We start from the raw sequence: 23,650 nt of genomic DNA on the forward strand, positions 1-23,650 counted from the left end.
GAGGACTATTCTACTGAAAGATGCATAAAGTAAATCAATGGTCACTTTTAGAGAAATTGTAATAAAGTACAATAATAAAAATCTATAACAAAGTGCATTTTTAAATTTTGTTTCTTTAAATCATATAATATGCTTTTTGAAACTACAATCAATACAAAATACAGCTTTGTTTCTAAAAAGTAATGTTCTGAATGATGTAAATGTAATGCATTTACCTTTTCTTTATCATTTGTCTTGGCTTACACAAATTGAAAATTAACACTTTAAGAACTAGACATTTTAAATTTGTGTAGTTATTTGTATCTATCATATAATAAATCATGTACAACCACTAAGTAATACTTTGCTAGGTACCTTCTATCCGGCGTCTCAGAAATGCCCAGCCAACGGAATTAATAAACAGTTTGCACTGCCTGTAGTGAGACTGCATTTTTTCCTACCTTTTTTCATACCTTCTTGTAATTGCTAGAGTGGGGAGCTGGGGACTCCAGCAAACTGGTGTGCAGGGAGAAGGGTGTCTGTATCTGTAAAACCGCTGGTGATGTTGGTGGCTACAGGTCCTGCATAGGGTTACTGCTACATGGAAACATCCGCATATACTGTACATTCTGATAAAAACAGGCAGGTGATCAGCATGTGATTTCATAGAAAGGTGACAATCTGGAGCAGTGTTAAAACCATCGAGCTCTGAAGTGACGTTCAATCTCATTTCACGTTATTTTAATTTTTTGCCATAAGTGATATTTATGAGTGTAAAATAAAACTGTTCAAGGGTTGATGTGGCAGTCCTGTACTTGCATGCCTCATCAATGGTCAGTGTACTGTAACTGATGATTAAAGGACTTCAACTATTCAGCCAACCTTTTTTAGAGTTTCTAAAAGCATTCCTTGTGTTTGCACTAGTGAATGCATATTGTTACAACATTCAGCAGAAAGAACGCTTAAAATCTCAATTTTTCTGGTAAATTGTGCATGAAATGATCGGACAGTTACCTAAAGAGCTTTGAGCTACACATTACTTTCTGAGGAAGCACTTGGAATATCTGTATACTAATTTTCTGTTTGGTAGCAATTCTATTTTTTCTTGCTAGAGCAAGACTGAATCTATGTCTTTTTAATATGTGAGCTGCTGCACTGTAAGGACAGTGTCATTTTGCTTGACAACTTTCCAACCTGGCCTGCATTCAACAAGATGAAAGCTTCCAGTATAAAAGCTATTTTACTGGGGCTGCTGTAGTAAATAATAGCTCAGCCATGCAAAGTGCAATTCTTAACCGCACACATAAGAATAATGGCCTAATTATTCTATTATTATTAAGAATAATAGGATCAGGTTTGAGTTTTGCCATTGTCCGGCTAACAGCTCAGTATTGCCTTTTCCCTGTACAATGGTTTAATATCCCTCTCTTTTAAGTGCAGGCTGCAGCAAATAACATAAGGACAATGTACATTATAATATTATTTAACTTTTATATACGGTTTGGCCTTCAATCATTGGGAAGAAGGCTTACCATATAAAAGTAGTTTATTGGCACTGTGAGCATGAAATTACATCTCAGTTGTTTAAAATACAGTGTTAAATATAGCTGTTTAAGAAGTAGTAGGTTCACATTTCACTATTGCCTTTCTAACAGCTCAGTATTACATAGTAATATACTAGGTAAACATTTGTGTGGCCAGCTTTCCTGTAGTAGATAACAATATACAATTGAAAGATTCTGGGTAGTAGTGACATAACACCCTAAAACTGACACAAAGGCAAAACACATCTTCCTGAAACCGGTCATAGTGTCCTATGTTCCTATGTCTGGTCATAGTGTCTTACATTACAGGTGAATATTCTCAAGCAGAAGAGACTCCAACTAAGCACATAAGAAATAATTCAATTCAACAAAGAAATCTGAAAACAGAACATAGCTTTATTTAGATTTTTATTGTTGTGGGAGATTCTTCATCAAGAGAGCAGAACACAGTCAATAAGTCCAGTAATGTGTCTTGGGTCTACACAGCTGAACAGACAAACAGCAGGGGATTCCTAACTCTTATATGGGATCAGACACAAGTTTGTTTCGTGTTTGTCCTGGTCTTTGATATTAAATTACTTTGTGTCCTTTCCTCTGACATGAAACAGAGGTGGTTTTGCTTGTCTTGTTGACTGCAGCTCTTTGAGGGTTTGTCCTGTTTTATGATATGTTGGTGGGTGTTTGTCCTGTCTTTTGATATGCGACAGAAATTGATTTCTTTGTCCCGTTTTATGATTAGTGTTTATGGCTGTTACATTAATACCTTCCACAGTGTGGTTAAGTAGTCATATTGAAGAGCGTTAGAGGTGTAATATTTATATGTCCCACTTTATGATAAAAAGTCCATCTGGACCTAACAGGGCAGTTTTTCTTCTGTGTAACTTCCATATCAGGAGATATATCTTTCTTCACCTGCTTTACAGAATAGGTTCTGGCTCCCCAGAGACCCTGCATTGGATGAAGTGGAAAGAAAATGGATGGAACTCTGAAGGGTGTTTGAGCTCCACAAGTGAAACTGTGGCCTGAAGTATGTCAGTATTTGATAGACAGCTTAGGAATGTGAAATGATAATACAGTGGTCTAATTTAACGTAAACATGGTATAGTACAGATCACAATATGCTCAGCATTTTAAAATAAGTTGTTGTGCTTTGAAGCCAGTCAAGAAGCTGCTGAGAAAACAACGTGCTTAAGCCTAAAACCTCAGTCTACATCTATGAAAGTAAGGCTTTTGACAAGGTCTGTAAATTGAGGTAGAAATATAATAATTTCAGTTCTGATCCTCTTGAGCTACTTCTGAGAACGTTAATTTGTGTTCCAGTTCTAAGATAAGGGTCTTCAGTTCAGGGATGAATTTAAAGAAACCTTCTGTAAAGAGAAGAAATCTCAGGATTAATCCAATGTCCTCATTAATCATAAATATGTTGAATCTATATTACATGAAAGGACATTCTGGAAATAAGAACATAATCAATTATAGTATATGGTTTATATCTGTGAGAGAAAAATGGTAAAGTCATTGTTGGAGGACTGAACTGCCACAGATCAGGTGCTGATCTGGAGAACTGGAGAAAGCTAAGTTTGATCAGTCCATGAAAACATCAAGAACAGCACTGAGCATCCCCCAGCCCAGGCAGGAATATGGAACAAGCTGCTCAGCCATGTTGAGGCAGATACCCTACCATCTCCAGATCTATTTCCTGTGTCTGTAGAAGGCAGAGCTCTGGTGTTAATTTGCTTTTATTATTTCAACAGGAATGTCCTTTCACATTTTTTGCCACATTGTTTTTTTGAGCAGTTCAACTGTATTTACTATATTCCCCAACTCATCCACTTTTTGTTTGTTTTTAGCTACTGTAAATCCTCAGAATCTTTATGATGATTTTACATACTTTAAGCTTAAACACAGGATTACCTGGCCTCTTCATGCTTTATTTCCTCTGGTTTGTGTCTGTGTTACAGTACCTCCACTTTATTTTCAGCATGGGGGTGTGTTTGACTTTGTAGATGTCTCTTTCATCAGTCTGGTCTATTTCAGTATGCTGCAGTCAAGATGTAACCACAGTTTCAATGAGCGCTCTTCTTAACTTGAATGTGTTTCTCTTTCTGCTTCTTGGGCTATTTTTGTATCCTACTTTTTGCTCATCATACCAAAGCCTAACCATTATTTCAGAGCAGGCTTTTAAACTTAACCCTGTTTTTCATTCTTAAACCATTATTTAATTGCTAAAATCTTCCTATCAGATAAATTAATAGTTTATATTAACATTATTTTTCTCTGTCATTTCTTAACTTTATCAGTGAAAACCTCACTTCCCTTTACAGTCCATTAAAATATCCAGCATTATGAAAACACATAAAAGCATAAAAGTCATGACAAAATTGTTAAATCAACACAAAGTTTTGGTGGGAGGGTGTTAAGCACTCAAGAGGACAAAGGTCACCTTATAAATTTTTTCTCTATTGTTTTCCAGTAGTTTTCATGAACCAAATGTGATTGGATCACTATGTTATCCCTGACACACAGAGTCCACACACTGTTTCACATCTTGTTTCTTGTTGATACTTCCAAACTAAGTTCCTCATGTTCTGGATATGTTGGATAATTATGTTAGGCTTGCTATATATGCTGCAGAATACCTTGGTCAAAATCATGTTACATGCCTTTGTATCCTACAGCAACTTTCCTTGCCCTTAATATTTCTATTCAGACCCACTCTTCAGCTTTTACAAATTTGGGCATTAAGACATCTCTTTCCCAATTTCCAGGAGACTCTGAAAGAATATATAGTTCAGGCTAAAATTGAAGCAGACTTTGCCAGATGATCTCTTTTGCAGATTACACTACAAAATAGACTAGGAACATGAACATACATGTTCACCCAAACCATGTGGAACAGATGGTATTATTTGAAAGGCCAAGTAGCCAAGGATTTCTATACAGCCCCTTAAAGGTGGTAATATTACTGGATCATATTATTACCAAATGTATAACACTTAGGCTTTACAGTAAAGGGTCTTTAAGACTTGGTTGGATTCTGGGCTACCAGTCTCTTGATGTTCAGTTCCAGAGGCATTAAAATTAAGAATTTGGAATCTTCTATTTTAAAGCAAATGCATTGGACGTTTGGGAAAAAAAAACAACAGTTTTCTTGTTTCCAAGCTGTTTGATAGACTTTTCATCCCAAAGAATCTTCATGTGTTCTATATATTGTTACAAATGGAGGGTTACAAAGATAGCGAATATCACGAAATGACCGAGCGGATTTATCAATATGTAAAATAAATAATCATAACCCCCAACTTGTAAATGATTTATGCCAAGAATATACCCAAGTGGTATAGTTAGAGGCATGTGTATTCTTGTTTCTTGAAAAGAGTAATAATTCAGGCACACTTGGTTAAACAAAATATTTATTAAAAAGTACAATACACACATTAAACAACACATAACATAAACATACCATACACAAGTTACCCTGTGTACAAATTTACAATTATGGCATCCCAAAGGCCTTACATTCTAACCCCACAGAAAACCCCAGACTGTTATCAAGTATTCATTGTTTTTAAATAGCACCTAGAAAAGCCCCAGAAAAAGAGATAAGCTGCCTTCTAAACTATCCAGATTACAACCTACTGTTAAATCTCTCTCAATATAAACCTGGATGCCACCAAATGAATGTACAATCTCCCTATTCTAAAAATGCACCCAATAGCCAGGAGAGGCAGTTTTTAATTCCCTACAGAGGTAAACGTTATGATTATTTTATGATTCACAATTGTTTTGATCACTGAATTTGGACTCCCTACATCAGCCAAACATCCCTTTGCTTTGAAGCTGGAGATCTTGAAACTAGCCAGCTGTCACCTATTGTATCTACTGTAGTTTCTAAGAGACACTTCCGTAGTCACTTACAGCTGTAACAGCACAATACTCTTCATCCACCACTGCAGTGAAGCCCCATCTGGGTGAAGTTCTTCAGGATCCTGCATCAGCACCCCACTACACAGTATTTTAAGCAGAGAGGTGAGAAACTGCTTCACAAATTGGTATAAAGGGAAACTTTAGAAAAGTCAGATTGTTCAAGCCTAAAGTGAATTTTTATGTCCCTATTACTGTAAGCTGCCTTTTACCTAGTCATTTTTTTTCTGTAGACCTACTACATATGTTGAACATTACATTGTTCAAAGTTTAAAAACATGTTAAAACAATGTTTGCAGTTGCAAGGTAGAATTGTAATTGAAGCTCTACTAATTCAAGCTCTACAGCAAACAGAGTGTATTCTCCACCCACTCTACTCAGAAACACACACTCAGGCTGCAGCAGACTCTAGCGTCACCTAAACAACCATCCTTGAACACGATCTGAACCATAATGCAAGAACATTGTGATTTTGACTGTGAGGGATATCTAGAGTTTATCATTCGTATAGCATAATGTGTGAGCGTGTGTCTAGCTTAAAGGTCTTGGACATTTCTACACAATGGAGTATCTTAAGGTTCAACCCAAGCTACATGCAGAGTATCAAGTTTTGAATACATGTAAATGCTACAAGATGTCTCATGGTGAGTGTTCAAATGTGCATCATTGTCTACGTGACATATCTGAGATGAGATCCTTTTGGGGGTAAATAGTGGGAGAGAATGGGTTAGATTACTTTTATTTCTAATGACACTTTCATTCAGACTTGTGGAAGATCACTTTGATTCTTACTTTGTGCAATGTGAACCTGAAATCACAAATGGCTTTCTTCTGTTGGAAATAATTATTTTGCAATATCGAAAAATGAAGAAGCCTGATTAGAAGAACTGTTCACAACACTGTCTAATAACTTGAAGTCTAAGCTCCGACAATGTATGAGTTGTAAAAAATAGGAAATTAAAGTACCGTAAATGTAGTGCTTGTAACATAAAAAGAAAAAAAAACCTACAGTTTCAACCACAGAAGAAGGACCCTCTAAAAAGACAGATATATTCTGACCTTTAGCTGAAGGCAAAATATTATTCTGAAGTAATTTCCAAAGAAAGTATTTTAAAAAAGGGTCCAAGTCCAGAAAAAACCCCAACAGAAACCATTGAGGGATCAAACATTTATTTCTATTATTTCACTAGTTTGTTTTTACTGTGTAAATAATTTACTAACTATCCTGCTAGAATAATGGAAAATTACTAACTGCAACTTAAGTGTGAGCTGGCTACGCGCCTGGAATGTAAGGGCAGAGCCAGCTTCCGGCAGCCTGACCAGAACTGAGGGTGCCCGATATCCGTTTAAGCCACGATTAACAAAATCTAGACGTACATAATGTCTGCTTAAACAATAATTAAAGGAACCCAAGAATATTCTTACAGTTTATCACGTACCAAGGCTAGCAGCCTTGGCTTTACACCATATATGACAAGGAATTGTACTGAAACTGTTCTGGGTGGGTTTTCTGTTTGTGATTTTGTATAAAAAGTGTCCTTTTGTATCAATCAAGTTGAGTCAGTGCTTCATCGGCTTTGGCTCCCATATGCATACAGTACGTAATAAAGGTAATGCCTGCTTCATACACACCCGGTTCGTGTCTCCTTTGTTGGACACAACACCATCTTTCACAGTGGCTCTTTTACTTACAGCTGCATAGTGATGTATTTTTCTACAACATTCTGAAGTGAACAATAATTGACAATTTTCACTTCAACTATAACATTCTGACACACTAGATATATTCATGAGTGCCGTCATCGTGACACTGTACCTACCTCTACGTACGCAGTCAATGTCACCAGTGTTAACTTGATTTTTTTCATTTTATAACAGAAGTTCAACAGGAATTGCAGTCTCTCATTCGGCCTTCTTCTGCCCCTAGAGTGTGGTGAAAGCTTAGACCATCTGGTAATATTAAATACTGTATAAAAGTCTCTGCATTGCTTGAAATGCTGAATACTGTACTTTAAATCTTGCATTCATCGGAAAACTGTCAAATGCGACTGTTATGACTTAGTTCTTCTTTTGTAACTCAGGAAGGAGCCCGGACTTCAATCTTTCTATGAACATGTGTGTTTTTTTTTTGGGGGGGGGTCACTAATTTTCTATTTTCTATACTAATTGTATACTGTGTGGAAAATAGCAAAGACACCTCTGGAGATATTCTCGTGTCTGAATCAGTAAATGCGTGTCTTTATAACTATGTGGTAATATGGTGATTGGCTGTCTTCCTGGTGTAATATTACGTCATGCAAACAGGACTGTACTTTGTGTTTGCAGAATCTATAGCACATTACAATCCTCACAGCATGACACAGCAAGGTTTCCAACCTGCAGCTGGACATGCAATCATCTAGCAGTGGTGTCTGTCTCTTGTGAAGGACACACTTGTTTTCTTCATTTCATCAAAATGTGAGTATAATGAGAATTTTGAATATTTTGCAGATCTTATCTTTGTGATATGCGGACATTATTTTCACTCTTCTTTGTACAATGCAAATGTTTTTCTTGTATTTTTTTTACTTTTTTCTACTATAATGTATTCTTTTCTTTTCTAGATTTACTTTCTGAATTATATTATTGTATATTTTGCACATTGCCCTGAATCAAGGTTTCCTCTATGAAAATAAACAAAAAACAGTTTTCATTTACAATGATAACCAGGTGATCTACAGTATGTATACAGCAGGGCATTCACTGGGGTACAATAAGTCAAGCACCTTACTCATAGGAGCTACCCATAACTCTCTGGTATTTGGTTCAAAGCCTTAACCATTCATGCTCCTACTTGTTCTAAAAGGCAAAATAACTTATTATGCTAATCTGAGGACGTCACAACATTTAAGATGTGATACATGATTCAGTGCCTGGTACTTTTTTAGAATTTTGTAAAACCTCTCACCTATTTATATACTGTAGTAATAATTACTGTAAGCTTGGCTAATGGTAAAACAGCATGAGCACAATCCTCTCAGTGTTGCTTCAAGGCTGAAACAGAGGATCAGCTCCATACTAAAAATGTTCTCCATTGCAAAGAATCCAAAGTAACAGCAGCAGCCCTTCAGAGAATATATAAGTATGGAACTAAGTTAATACAACTCTTGCTTATAGACTAAACAATTAATTACTGTACTAAGCAGATCACTGGATCTGAACACTACATGGGAAACTTCCAGTGTAGTGTTAAGTTATTAGTGAAATAATATTGTTACTACATAATGATGCTGGGAAACCTATTGCAATATTCAGCTAAAATTGCATTCCAACCACAATACATTTACGCCTCATGTTCTAATCATGAATGAAGGTGTCAACAATATTACACTTACTCTTGCACATTGAGCCTGTAGTATGCGATCAGTAGTTTGGAGAATTATATTGAAATTTAATATAAATATTCTATGGTGGAAAGCGGACAGAAATTGGGGCAAATACATATGAGTAAAGGGGATGTGACTCCTGTGTACAGTCATATCGGGTTGTCACTTGAGTCTGTTTGTTCTGCTATGGATTGTGATGAGACTCCGCGCTGGTGTTTTTTAGAGACGAATACAGTGGGTGAAATGGTACTTGTATGTAGTTAAATGTGAAGGTATATTAAAGAGAACACTATTATTAGGGTCTGCTATTATTGATGGTTCTTCAGAAACCTACCCCTTCTTTTTCCCTTGGTTGTTGGTGTTTAAACAGCCGGTGTGTTGAATGTCTTTAAGGTGGAACAGGTGGTTAATCCCAGTCCCTAGCAAGGTTGGAAAGGACTGCACATGACACAGTGATGCTGCTGGTTCTTACTGAACAAATGAGAAACAAACAAAACAGTGTTTTAAAATTCTGGAGGCTTTCTCAGTGTGGGTTCTTGTATTTTTATTGCTCTGTTCCATCACAGCACTCTGTGATGTATGTATGGATTACCGTATGTGCTGTTACCAAATTCAATGCAATGACTTTGCTCCTGGTAATAAACTCGGCTTGTTTACTTTGACTTCTCTATGTGTTTTTGCATCCATGTTTTCCTGGCTATGGACCTTACTGACGTTTCCATCTATGACTCTGGACTGTGTTTGTCTGTTCACTCTGCCAGCCTGTCTGCCTGTTCACTCCAGCTTGCTTGCTTGTCTTCTTCGCCTGCACCTGACTTCTCCTTTTGGCCTTGGATCGCTGCTCTCATATAGAGCAGTGACATTGCACAAGGCTAATCATTAATGATGAGACAGGAATAGATTATAATAGAATAGATTATAATACAAAACCTAGGGGCTTAATACAGTTTTCTACAGTGGCAGAGTCTGCATTTATAGAGAATAGATTTGATGGATTCCATCGTTCATCCTAGTTTCAAGACCATGAGGAATCTATCAAAATAATATAAAGGAATGTATAAAGGAAAATGAAAGCATCCCTATATTCTGTATCACTGGACACTGAAGATCCTGTAAATATTTTCATTAGCACACAATGCAAAGCTTTTTTTAACAGTAAGAAGGCTTTATCTTTTGTATTATCTTATGTATTAAAGTGAAAATTAATAGTTTCAAGAAGCTGGTGCCTATGGACTTCTAGTATTATTTTGTGTCAGAACCTGGGCATTCTGTTTGTCAACAGAACGTTCAACCCCAGCACTTTCAACTCTTTCTTTCCTTACTTTCTAGGCATTTCAGGAGGATCTGCAAGAGGAGTTATTGCAGCCTGCATACAGTCCTTCTAGTGACCGTCTTCATGGTAACACTTGCAGTTATGCAGAAAGCAGTCTTTAAAAGCCACACTCGCTTCTCTGAACAGCAATCCCATGTGTTCATTCGGAAACAGAGCTCCTTCTGGGCCAAGGATGGGAATACGTCAGTCATTGAAGATGAGGTGGTCAAAGCTTGGGATGTCATAAATGTCCATTGCTCTGCCAATGCCAGACTGGCCATGATGCCGTGGTTTGCTGATCTGGGGGAAAACATCCAGCAGTTCCTCCTGTACCGACACTGCAGATTCTTCCCAATGATTTTTAACCACCCGGAGAAGTGCAAAGGGGATGTCTTCCTGCTTCTAGTGGTCAAGTCCATGATCCCACAGCACAGACGCCGAGAGGCCATCCGCAAGACCTGGGGCCAGGCGAGGGAGGTAAGGGGCAAGAAGGTCAAGCTGGTTTTCCTGCTGGGGGCAGCCACCCGAGGGGAAGAGCACCCCCATCACCAGAAGCTCCTGGAGTACGAGGACAGGCTTTATGGGGACATCCTGCAGTGGGACTTTGAAGAGAGCTTCTACAACCTCACCCTCAAGGAGGTCAACTTCCTCAAGTGGTTTTCCATCTACTGCCCCAGTGTGCCATTCGTCTTCAAGGGAGATGATGACATCTTTGTCCACACTGGGAATGTCGTTGAATTTCTGGAAAGTAGTGGTAATGAGCCAGATCTTCTCATTGGGGCAATTCTCTACACCTCCCCTCCTGTCAGAGAAAAAAATAGCAAATACTTCATCCCTCTTGAGATCTTCAATGAGACCTTTTACCCGCCATATGTCAGTGGAGGGGGATTTCTCATGGCTGGCCCCCTGGCTATGAAGATGCACATTGCTTCGGAGGACCTGGACCTCTTTCCCATTGATGATGCCTTTCTGGGAATGTGCCTAAAGGTGCTCAGTGTGAGCCCCAAGGAACACATCGGCATCAAGACGTGGGGAGTCCAGGAGCCTGGCAGAGAGACGATGAGTAAAGACCCCTGTTTTTATCAGGACTTGCTCGTTGTCCATAGGTTTGATCCGGGAGAGTTGATTCTAATGTGGAAACTATTGACCAGTGATCTCATCTGCACACAGGTCAGACTGAAGGCAGAGTGAGTCAAGGTAGAAACTGTCACAAAGGCTGCAGGCAAGATTAACAATGCACCCTTGAAATAAAAGCAGTTTAAAGAAAAGGACTACTACTAATAATGTTAGGCACTCTCCAATTGCCATATAACAATTTCAAAGGTGTTTTCACTCTTTTTGCAAATTAGGATCAATTGGAAGCCCCAGGTGTGGGAGAAAAAAACGTATCAGTAGTTACTGTTTATCATTACCCTACTGTAAAACATATCTTAAAACTGAACCAAATCGTCCTTGTTTGTTACGACTTTTTGATCTGAGAGGGGGTATTATGCACAGGCCTTAGAAAAGTTAATTTGTTACCAGTAGAGTGTACTCAAATAGTCAAAGTTCTTTTTTAAAAGCTTGAACTTCCACCTTCTTATGTCAGAAGACAGTGCTGAGCTCTTAAATAAAACGTGTAAATTACACATTTATCAAAGTCATGTGGCCCCTATGACAGCTGTGCTCAGTGATAAACATTTCTCACCATATATTTTAGAACCTACTTTAACTGAACTTCAAAAAAGATAGTAGGGAGTACAAGAGAAAGTCAGCTAAATTGGAGTTTTTGTACAGATCATACATTTTAACAGTGAGTCTAACATCACAGCATTGATTCATGTGCATTTTATAGATCATCAACTCACCATATTCACATGAATCAGGAATAGGTTTGATGTCAGTTGTTGGTTTATCAATACTTCAGTTTTATGTTGTATCATAAACCACTCCTTCTTAGTACAGTGCTGGTCTTTGCTTTTGTTCAGACATCAGCACCTGTTTCATATCTGTCCTACTTCTGTCCTACTTAAGGTCATTGGGCCACATCGGCACGTCTGTTTTCTTCGTTTTAAGGATTTGCAAAGCTTTTCAGATTTTTTTTTAGCTTTTCAGCTAGTTCTATAATAAATGAGGAGGTTTTATGTCCAGTTTAAATCCTGGTACAACCACTTCCTACTTTCATGTCCTTATTCTAATTTTCAGACAGTTTGCATACAAAGTGTCTTTTGATTGGGAATTAAATAATGTATAGAAAAGAGAGAGTAGAGATAAAGGGTGAATTCTGTTTCTGGGGAGATATGATTAGTGAAGTATGACAGGGACCACTGCTCTTCCTATGTTATATCAATGACCGGGAGTTTAGTGAAGCTAGTATACTTTGAACATAATATGAAAATTAGGTGTATTAGCAAACCCTGTAGAAGGAGCAAATTAAATTCAAAAAGATTTATATAAAATTCAAGATTTTTCAAACACCTAGCAGATGAAGTTTGAAGTATTGTAGATAAAGCAGAATATTACATGCAGGTACTGTAGCAAAAACATAAGCAATAGATATAAAATGTGAAACACTAAACTTGAAGAGGTTGCTTATTGAAAAGACTTCAGGTTTTAATTTTGACACATCATAACATCTAAACATTGCGAAGAATGAATAAAAAACAATGTTAGGATATATGACATACAGTACAATTTATTGGAATATTATTTTCAAATTGTATAATGTGTTAGTAGGACCTCATTTATAATGCAATATTGATCACCACATTACTAAAAGATATTGTTGATACTATAATATCACTAGCCATATCACCCTGCAACTCACAACTGGCAACCCACTGAAGCTAAGCAGGTGTGAGCCTGGTCAGTACCTGGATGGGAGACCTCTGGGGGAAAACTAAGGTTGCTGCTGGAAGAGGTGTTAGTGGGGCCAGCAGGGGGTGCTCACCCTGCGGCCCATGTGGGTCCTAATGCCCCAGTATAGTGACAGGGACACTATACTGTAAACAGGTGTCGTCCTTCGGATGAGACGTAAAATTGAGGTCCTGACTCTCTGTGGTCATTAAAAATCCCAGGGTGTCTCTCGAAAAGAGTAGGGGTGTAACCCTCGCAACCTGGCCACATTTCCCATTGGCCCTTACCAAACATGGCCTCCTAATAATCCCCATCAATGAAGTGGCTTCATTAATCTGCTCTCCTCCCCACTGATAGCTGATGTGTGGTGAGTGTTCTGGCGCACTATGGCTGCTGTCGCATCATCCAGGTGGGGCTGCACATTGGTGGTGGTGGAGGGGAGTCCCCATTACCTGTAAAGCGCTTTGAGTGGAGTGTCCAGAAATCGCTATATAAGTGTAAGCAATTATTATTAATGCCCAAGTATAGTGACGGGGACACTATACTCTAAAAAGGTGCTGTCCTTTGGATGAGACATAAAACCAAGGTACTGACCTTCTATGGTCATTAAAAGTCTCAGGGTTTCTTGAGAAGAGTAGGGGTGTTTCCCCAGGAACCTGGACAAATTTCCCATTGGCCTTTAGCAATCCTGGCGTCCTAATAATCCCCATCTATGAATTGGCTTCATCACTCTGTTCTCCTCCCCACTGATAGCTGGTGTGTGGCGAGCTTTCTGGTGCACTATGGCTACCGTTACATCATCCAGGTGGAGCTGCACATTAGTGGAGGGGGAGGGGGGTCCCCATTACCTGTGAACTGCTTTGAGCGGAGTGTCTGGAAAAGCACTATATACTGTAAGTGTAAGGAATTATTATTATTGTTGCTCTGGAATCTGTACAGAGAAGAGCAACGTCTTACATCCTGGGTCTTAAAAGAATACAGACAGGATAAAAGATTTAGTTCTTTTTAATGTTGAACAGAGAAGACTAAAAACTTACAAAACTTTAAAGGCATTGACAAAGTCAACCTGTGAAAGTCAAACAGTCAAAGTCAACAGTGAAATACAAACAAGACGATGCAAGTTGAAACTATACAGAAGTGCAATTAAAACCAGAACAGAAATCACATCATTATGTAAAGGATTATGGGAGTATCTTTTAACACTGACATTGGTATAGTGCTAAATGAAGGAATCTGTCTCCATTACCTGAAGGCTGGAAAGACATTAATGTCCCTGACCTGAGGGAGACAGATAATTTATTCAGGAGAGAAAATTAATGTGACTGGAGGAGCACAGGTCCAAACAGAATATCAAAAGCAAAAGAAACAGCTACAGTACCACTGATAATAGTGGAAGGTTCAGGTCCAAGAGACTGGCTGGAAGAAATAAAGCTGGGTTGAAGGTGTCCTTGCAGGAGGTCTTCATGAAACATGAAGTTTTCAAAGACATACCAGGAACATCAAAAAATTTAATACTGTTTCTCATGTTGGTTCAAGAACTTTTAGGCTGCGATTTGTGAAACAAAAGGCAAAATCAGAAACTGGGTACCACTTAACCACATTGTGGAAGGTGGTGCTGGGGTCTGTTAATTTAGCCACCAACAAAACTTATGCTAAAATGCAATACAGCTGACTTCCTTTAACAGCCCCAGTGACTTAACACTACATAACAAAAGACAGGACACCCACAAACATAACATAAACAGGACAAAGCAGATCAATGCTTGCTTGTATCAAAGGACAGAACCCAGAGCAGGACAAGAAGTAATTACATATCAAAGAACAGGACAAGTGCTCAGATTGAAAGTTCTTTTTGACTCTATATACTGTAAGTGTGGGGAAACCCTTGCAGTTTGTCTGTTCTGAGGGGCAGACCCAGCGAGCATTGCTGTCCTTATTGAGCTCAATAAAACTGAATCTGCACAAGACTGTGTCCTGCGCCTCTGATGAAAAAGTTCCCGCAACAGAACATACTGTACAGAACTGGTATGCTGAATTATGTAGACGACAGTGGTTTTCTAAATTAGCTACTGTATGAATCACACATTCCAACAGATAATGATCAAGGAAGTAGGTCACCGTATCCAAAAAGACGTTTATCTACTGCTCAATCATTTACCTTTTGGTGTTTCACTGACACCAGCTGTTTTCCAGCATTTCATGAAAGAAGTGTTAAAAGACATTTCTTCCCATACTATCAGGCTTTACTTAGCCAATAATCTTAGATCAGGAACTACCATTGACAGACATCTCTGAATGTACTCAAAGTACCTGGAAGGTAGGAAACAGCAAGCCTAAAAAGAAACAAGGGTATATGTCTGTAGAGTAATTGCAACAGACATGAAGACACATTTATTGAACTATTACGGCAAATTCCATCCTACTCCATTACATTAGTTGCTGTGTAATGAAATCAGATGTTGCAGCAGAGATTCCCTTTCAAATCTTACCCACCGTAGCATTTTCATTTCTCATCGAACAATGTCATGCACAATGCATTGAATGGAAATTATACGGTCTACAAGAAAACTGAATGAGACAGACTTGAGAAGGATATGACAGGTTTAATTTTTACAGGTATTAGCATAAAGGTACACTCACATTTACTAATTTAGTAAAGCAGAGAGGGGTTTATTTAAGACAATATAAAGATATTTTTTTCCAGGAAATGAAACATTCCCCCTCGCTTCAATACAGGGATTCTTTTTCTATTCTACGTGTGTATGCAGTAAATATAAAACGACACATTTATTACAAACCCTTCGTCGCCATGGTGATTCTTTCCTTGTTATCTTATAATCAGTTTTCCCATGTTGGTGCTCTATAAGGAAGTGGTGGAGTCACCCGTTGATCAAGGACAGCAAGCCTGACCTGATTAGGCCTGCAGTGAATGCGGTTATTTGCCACATCAGTTTAACCTACCTCTGTCTCATGAGTTAAGAACATTTGCAGACTTTTACGTTTTCTGTATTTCTGTGGGGTTTTTTTTTGCTCACCAGTTCCCCTTATTTGTGGAGAGCTACTGTAAACTAAGGAAAATGTTTGCAAATGTTACTGCAAGGATGATGAGAAATGCAAATGTCACTGCAAGAATGGATGAGAAATGCAAATGTCAAGCAAAAAAAAAAGAAATAGGGAGAATAGAAACCAGGTACTAGAAATGTGGCTACAGAGCAGTTTAATAATAAACATTATCATTTGACTTCATCACAAGGTGCCGTACAGCAAAACATTTAAACAAAAGAGACACAAACGACAGTAAATTGAAACATACCTTTATGTATGCATTTGTTGTGTACAGTGCGCATGTGCCAGGTTTCCAGTACATTCCTAGTTTCAGAATTAAAAACAGCAGTGAACAGAGAGATCAGGTGCTAATTTAACAAGAAAAGCCCTGTGCAGCATGAAAAGTGGTCAATACACTAGCGGTAAAAAATGTCACAGGTTCTATCCTTAACATGAACAGGGCTGGAAGTGATAACATATCCTTGTTCTTTTAACTATTTAATGGGTGTATTCAAATCTTCGTTAATAACTTCAGATTCTCTTATTATTACATTATTGGTTTATGCATCATGATCACATAAACCTGGTTACTGTATATTTCATTAGTTGAAACACAGTATTCTTGAATTTAGTCCCTGGAAAACATGTAACATTTTTTTCTTAGTGTTCCTAACAACACTGACAAGCCAACACTGAAGGAATTAAGCTTTTCTAGTTGTGAACTTAGAAGAGTTTGTAGGGGTTTGATGCTTTTCAGAATCCTCAAGATCATGGAGAAAGTCAGCTAACTTCAGTATGAGGCTCAGCAGAACCATTTTTTCTCTTTTCCTGCGCCAGCTGGACAGTCTTAGTTCCAGGGCCAGCTGACAAGGACTGGAAAACCGTTATTGGGTCCAGCCTTCCTCTCCCTATGAGACTTTTGAAAAATATGATCAGAGCAGCCTGCCCAAGCATTCTAATTTAGATGAGTAGACTTTCAATAGTCATGTTATAACATTTGACAATGTTACTCCACACAATTATTTGATAAAGCTTTATTCAGGCAAGCAATTGAAAAATGTTTCTTTCGAGCATCTGAAAAGTTAATGCAATTGTGTAAGAGTAATTTTGAGATTGACCACAATAAAGAGTATTACAGCCAACATTCAGTATTTAAATCTGTTACATTTAGGCCATCCCTAACCCCCTCTCTGTTGGGATTGTAGCCTGTTGTTGTCTCTGTTAGTGTTTTGCCGGAGGTCACATCCTAATTAACATCAGCTGTGGACCTTCAGCTTTCCTATATAAAGGTAATGCCTGAGCTCAAGACATACAGTATCAGAGGAGCAGCATGGTGTAGTGGAACCTTGCATAAGTGCTTATGTGAGGGTTGTTTTATTGATCTTTTTCCTCCTGCTTAAGATTTGCTCTGTTTATTGTTTTACAAAGTTGTCAGTTATGTTACGACAGGGAGTTAGAGTATGCAGGTCAACGGCTCTTTAGTTTTATATATATATATTACTGTAGTTCTCTTATTGCGTTTCTGTGGGACTAATCGTTTTTTAGTCACCCTATAAATTTGATGTCTTTGGTCCTCTTAGTTGCTGCCGTTTTATCGGCAGTAACTTTGCCCTACCAGAAACGTACAGTATATTGCCGCTTGCAGCCAGTGTAGTGATTTTCTTTCTGCAGCTGTGAAATGTTTTGCAGTTTTACATCGTGAAGAAAAATAATGGATTTTGATTAAGCCCTCCTTGCGCACTATATGCTGAACAGGAAATCGAAAGCTTGCTAGCAATTGCTGAGCACTGATACTGACGTGGCTCAAGGTTGAAATTATCAGCGTTTAGCCGTTAAATCTGCTGGAGCGAAGCGTTCTGCTCTTTACACAGTACAGTACCCGAAGATCAGATAAGCCGTTCGTAAACTTAAACCCGGGCTGAAAGAACTAGAATTTCCTGATAAAAACTTCAACTCAAATTACCTCCATTGGGGGGGGGGTGGTAGGTAATCTCTGTAGACGTCGGAGGAGCTGAGTAGATTTTATCAAAAGGAAGAGGTTTTCTGGAAAAAGTCTTACTGAGAAAATGAATATCTTTTAAATAAATTTTAAAGCTCATGTTTCAAAACCAATTCATCCCCAAGTACTGTATACAGTAGCATGCAGTTCAAGAGTAATCACTTTTTTTTCGTTTAAGTGAGTAGCAACCTTTTCTGGGAAGCAGGACGTTTTTAGACCAATCTTTGATCTCTTGGTATGAACACCATTACTCGAACAAAGAAATATTTTTTTCCCTGGCGACCCAAACATTTTGTCCACCAGTTTTTCGTAAATTGCGGAATCGTCAGGCTGAACGCCCTGGCATTCTTTACAGCTGATGTATGAACTGAACAGAGAGATAGTGATGTTCTATAACTTTGGCAGCTATGTGCCTTAAATTCTCTTGCATACAATATTTTTTTAGTGCATTTAAAAAAGCATTAGGTAAGGGTAATTCCCCCCCGCCCTCAAATCTGCGTCTACAAATATTTGTATCTCTTGTCTACAAATATTTTAGAAATCCGACTAGTTATTTATTCTTGAATGTACCTGTATTGTTGCAGGTACTGTAACACAAGCTCGTTGTCACTATTCCTAGCCACCCAAAAACTTGCAGAGCTGCTGTACTGTGCAATAGTCAACTCCATTGCTGTATGTAGCTGATTAATGGCTCTTGGTATTCCTGTATTCCACCTGTGTTAGCATTGTCAACCATGAAAAAAGGGGCGCATGAGAAGTTACAGATTAGTGAGTTGCTTTGATCATTGGGGTGACAATTTTGCAGTTATCATTTAGCTTAAATTTTCAGTTCTAAAGATGAATGCCTGAGCTGTTGTGGGATTTTTTTTAATCCATTCCTCCTATTCTACAAAGGCAGGACACTAACTTATTCTTGATAAATCCAAAATTACGGTATTTTGTTGAAAATTCTTTCACATACTTTGTAAAGAATTCCTAACTTTCCAAACATTCATCTGTTCTCGTTTTTTTTTTTGTTGTCTTTGAGACATTAGTTTTGTATTCTTGAAATGCCCAAATAGGTGTTCTGTGTGATGGAAAATATTATATTTTTTGTATTGCTGTAATCTGCCTGTTAAAATGCCTGCCAATATTGAGATCGAAACTAGTAATTTAAAAACTCCTGGAGTTTTGAGCCAAAATACAGTATAAATTAAACCCATTGTTCTCCTGTTTTATGTATTGGACATTGCTTTAATATGAATATTGTGAAATTTGATCAAGAAATGATGATGTTTAAATACTCAAGCCTTCAAAATCAACACCTGTAACATTGGTGACATGACTAGTGTTCAGTTGTAACACCTGATGTCTGAGATTCAAAATGGACTGTGTGCCTAGGGTGTTATATCTCCTACCAAGATAATGCAGTTGCCATAAATACAAGCAGACGGGTTTTGTAATGCGGTCGAATGTACTAGGACACTGAAAATATAATAATAATTGTTTATACTTATACAGTATAGCGCTTTTCTGGACACTCCACTCAAAGTGCTTTACAGGCAATGGGGACTCCCCTCCACCACCACCACCAATGTGCAGCATCCACTGGATGATAGATACAGTATGTGGACATAATATTTGATCATTTTATCCTTTCCACTGTAATTTTTTTTACACTGTTCATTAGCTCATAATATCGCATTTACAAGCCATCATTATAGTAAAACTTAATCCAGGGTCCTGTGTAAGCCCATTGCCAATTTTCCAACACCTTTTGAGATAGCATTCCTAATGGTCCTTAAATGGTCACTAAATATTGAAAATATTTAGTGTGGCTCTGAGTAACACTATGGAGCAATCACTATTTGTAAAGATAATGTACTGTATTACACCTGAAAATGTTCTTTTCCTGGTATCTAATAGCTGTTAAAAGTTGCTCAATAGCACTGCGGGTGTGTTCCTCACTTATCATAATGGCTAAGGTCAAAGTCAAGTTGTTGGACAGGACAGCATACAATGACCTCATAGTACAATTTTTGTTTTTCTTGACCAAATCTGATTTGCCTGTTCTTGCATCCCAGAATACTGTCAAGTCACACCACAATAGTTTACCTGATTCTCTGAAACACACTTCTCGTGAAGGTACATCTTGTAAAATTTGTGCAATTCCCTAAACATATTTGCTCATTTAATCTATCCAGTGTATGTTTCAAAATTTGAAGTGAAATTTTTCTCAGAGTGGACAACTTGAATCAATACCTGTTTGATTGAAAGCTGCCAAAAACATTAATTATGCCTCTCTTAAAATATTATATAATTTCTAAGGTCTAATGTTTGCCCTTATTTCTCCTAATTTCTGTTTTTTTTTTTTGGTTTTCTAAATGGTTTAACTTCTAAGATGTTGCAAGAATGTTCTACCTGCCCTCTCCAAACAACCTGAAATTTCAATTTTTGTGGGGTTTCAACAATGATTGGGGAAAAGTCCATTTACAAGACTTATGACCACAGTATTCATGTGTTTTCAGATAGGAGTTTCTATCTACTACAGTTCCTAAAACTGTTGTACTTGAACATTACTACGCAATATGGGTTAGACTCCTTTATTTTTGCAGTCAGAAAATGTTTCCATGGGTATTTCATGGTGTACTGTACCTTTCCTTCAGATGCTGCAATGCAGTAGGGCTATTGATCCTGAGAAAAAAAAATGTAAAATGTTTCTTAAAAAAAACTGTACTGTTTGAAAATTCTGTATGTACGGGCTTTATGTATATTATTATACTCTTGTCCAATAAAATACTCTGTAATTAATTTATAGTTCTGAAAATTACATCTGTTCTTGGAATCTAGTGTCAGGTGCCTTAACTTGTGGGTTTTATATTTGTTTGCTCAGAAATACTGTATGAGTTTTCCCTGTCCAGTACTGCACTGTAGTGTGCTAATCTGGCAACAGGAAGTGGTCTACAAACCCTAACAACATTTGCAAAGACACAAATATGATTAAATAAAGTAGATTTCTATTAGCTGTAAGTGTGCAATTGATTTCAGTCACTTTTGGACTTTTGTTTTTTGTTTGATCAGGAATGAGACCTCGCAAAGACTTAAAACTGACCGAAGGTTGATTTGCTGTTAGCTGAAGGTTTTGACATTGCATGTTATGACACTTTTGATGGTGCACAATTTTTGTTTTTGTATAATATACTAATTGTATTAAAATCTTTTAATTACAATAAAACAAACTTTATATAGCTACTTTAAAAGATTTCCAATCTCTTTTCATTGAATGGGAGAAAACAATTTACAAGAGTACAATTGAAAGAAATATGTTGCAGAATTACTGAAAATAGCTAATCTCAGATTTGTCAAATGTAGGGATCAGTAGAAAGTGATCTGCAATACAAAATTCAGGAAAATGTTCAAGGAATTACAAGTAACCAACTGTAGATGAAATAACCAAGTTTCATCTTCGTTTCGGGTTTTGTCTCTTTTGTGGTGTAAGTTGGAGGTTTTACAAGTTACTGTGTACATTTTACTTTCATTGCTGTTTGAAATGCACTCATCATTGTTATTCCTTCCTAAGTCCAAAATATGAAAATAGCATTGCAGTTTAGCTTTAATGTTGTGGCTGAAGGATGTTTACTTTGATTGCAAGGGAAAAGTGTCACGAATCGCACTCGCGCATGTAAGCGCTCCCACATTCCCACGAGCTCTTCTCTCCCCAAACGTTCACGCACCAATCTTCTCGGCACTATTTAAACCCTCACCAGTCTTCCTTTCCTTGCTCACAATTGAGGTCTCCTCCCTGAGCTCCGTACTTTTACGTTCCCTACCCGCTAACACTATGCCTTCACCTCCCGATTTGGTACTGATGAACCCTCAACGATTTTGGACCCAGCTTTTGTTCTCGACTACGTCTTCGCCTCTCGAATTGGTACCAACAAACCCTCGACACCTTCCCAGATTTAGACCCCAGTGTTAGTACCTGACCACATCTTCGCATCTCGTCTGTACTCCAAACCTTCCTTTCTTAAGAGCCTCGCATAGGATCCCAATCCTCTGTAGTCCGGTCCTCTGTGACAAAAAGAACAGGAAGCTTCTACAAAAAAGGAAGCACCTGGACTGCACTGGGAACCCAAGTTCCCAAAAGGTTGGCTGACTTGACAGCCTCCGGCGCATGAAAAGATAAACACCCCTGATGCGCTGAGAGGCGCTGCCTCAAGACTGGGTTCTGGGACCTCAGGGGTAGAGAAGGAAGGGAGACTCCCCTGACTTGCTGTGCGTCACTTTGAGAGGCGCTGCCTCAGGACTGGAACAAATCCCTCAAAGGGGAAAGAGAAGGAACCCCTTGACTGGAGGAATCACTTTGAGAGGTGCTGCCCCAGCGTTGGAGAATGAAGAGAAATAATTTTATTGACTCACTGAGAGTCACTTGAGAAGGAAGTGAAAGAAGTCCCCTGACTCGCCGAGAGTTGCTTTGGGAGGTACTGCCTCCTGACTGGTCTAGGCCCTCGGGGGGCCGCGAAGAGGACGATAAGTAGGTTAGAGCTGCTGAGAACAGTGTTCCCGGGGGTCTCCTCTGACTAACTGTTACGACCCCAAGTGTCTAGGGGTATAGGGGTGTAACATTTAAGATAATTCTTTTGGAAGCAGGTGGGTTTTGGTGAGGGACTAGGAAGCGCGATAACAAGGGTAAGGAACTAGAGTGGTGCCAAAGAAAAGAAAATAACAAACAAAATGGAGATGGCTAACCTGACTGCAAAAGAAAACCCGAAACACACGGTCTTCGGCGTCTTCAACACCCTAACTAACCTCCACTGACTACCCAAAACCATACCACACAAACGGCACTCACCCGTACTAAACTAGTGTACTAATACAAAATCAACTAAGTGTGTAAAGTGTACCCAACAACCTAAACTAACCTTATATACAAAAGTTCACACAAAAACACGTGAACCAGGAATACAAATAAGGGAAAACGAGAGTAATCAACAGGAACAGGGTACAAAGAACACAAAAGTTGAACATAACACGTTAGGGCAAGGTAATGACAAAACAAGGATAAACACACAAACAAACGAAAGTACAAAACAACAAAGCCAAAGCTATACGAAACTACACACACACAAAGCAAAACAAAACAAACCAACGAAGCCAAAGCAATAACCAAAAGCGAAATAAAGCGATAACCAAAACCAGACGGGACCAAAGTCAAACAAAAGGCCTCTCCTTGCTGAAAACCTCCATGTTATATGCTGAATAAGATGTGTTCTGATTGGCTGAGAGCTAATTGATGATGACGTCATACTGAAAGTGTGGTGTAATGGTGGGCCAATGGGGAAGGGAGAACAATCAAGGGTCAGCAGTGTGGACATAACAGAAAAAACACACACAGAACACACGCTGGGACGTAACACTAACGCTGTGAGAACCTCCCCAGAAGGGGTCAAGGTGGTGCTGCCTGTCACGATCGCAAACCCCTCCTCTTAAGGGTGCTCCAGCCCTTCCTTGTTTGCCGCATTCCCCGCACCTGTTCCTTGTTCCAGCTCCTTTTCAGTTCCCCCTTAAAAGCCAGACGCTAATGCTAATCAGGGCTCTGCATTGGTTCCCGCATCATGCGAGCCCAGGACCTGGATGCGTCTGGCTCCATTATGGTTTTAAGTTTCTG

At 38.5% G+C, this 23,650-nt stretch overlaps 1 protein-coding gene across 1 annotated transcript; it reads left to right on the forward strand.

The window, feature by feature from the left end:
- The first annotated feature begins 7,541 nt into the window (after positions 1 to 7,541).
- On the forward strand, positions 7,542 to 21,152 carry LOC148823855 (UDP-GlcNAc:betaGal beta-1,3-N-acetylglucosaminyltransferase 7-like). Its single transcript, XM_088928372.1, has 2 exons — positions 7,542 to 7,904; positions 10,142 to 21,152. Exons 1-2 carry the CDS (start codon positions 7,705 to 7,707, stop codon positions 11,313 to 11,315), a joined length of 1,374 nt encoding a protein of 457 aa, XP_088784498.1. The 5' UTR covers positions 7,542 to 7,704; the 3' UTR covers positions 11,316 to 21,152.
- The last annotated feature ends 2,498 nt before the right edge of the window (positions 21,153 to 23,650 follow it).

This window comes from Atractosteus spatula, chromosome 11 (assembly GCF_055471065.1).
Source record: "Atractosteus spatula isolate fAtrSpa1 chromosome 11, fAtrSpa1.hap1, whole genome shotgun sequence".
Lineage (NCBI taxonomy): Eukaryota > Metazoa > Chordata > Actinopteri > Semionotiformes > Lepisosteidae > Atractosteus > Atractosteus spatula.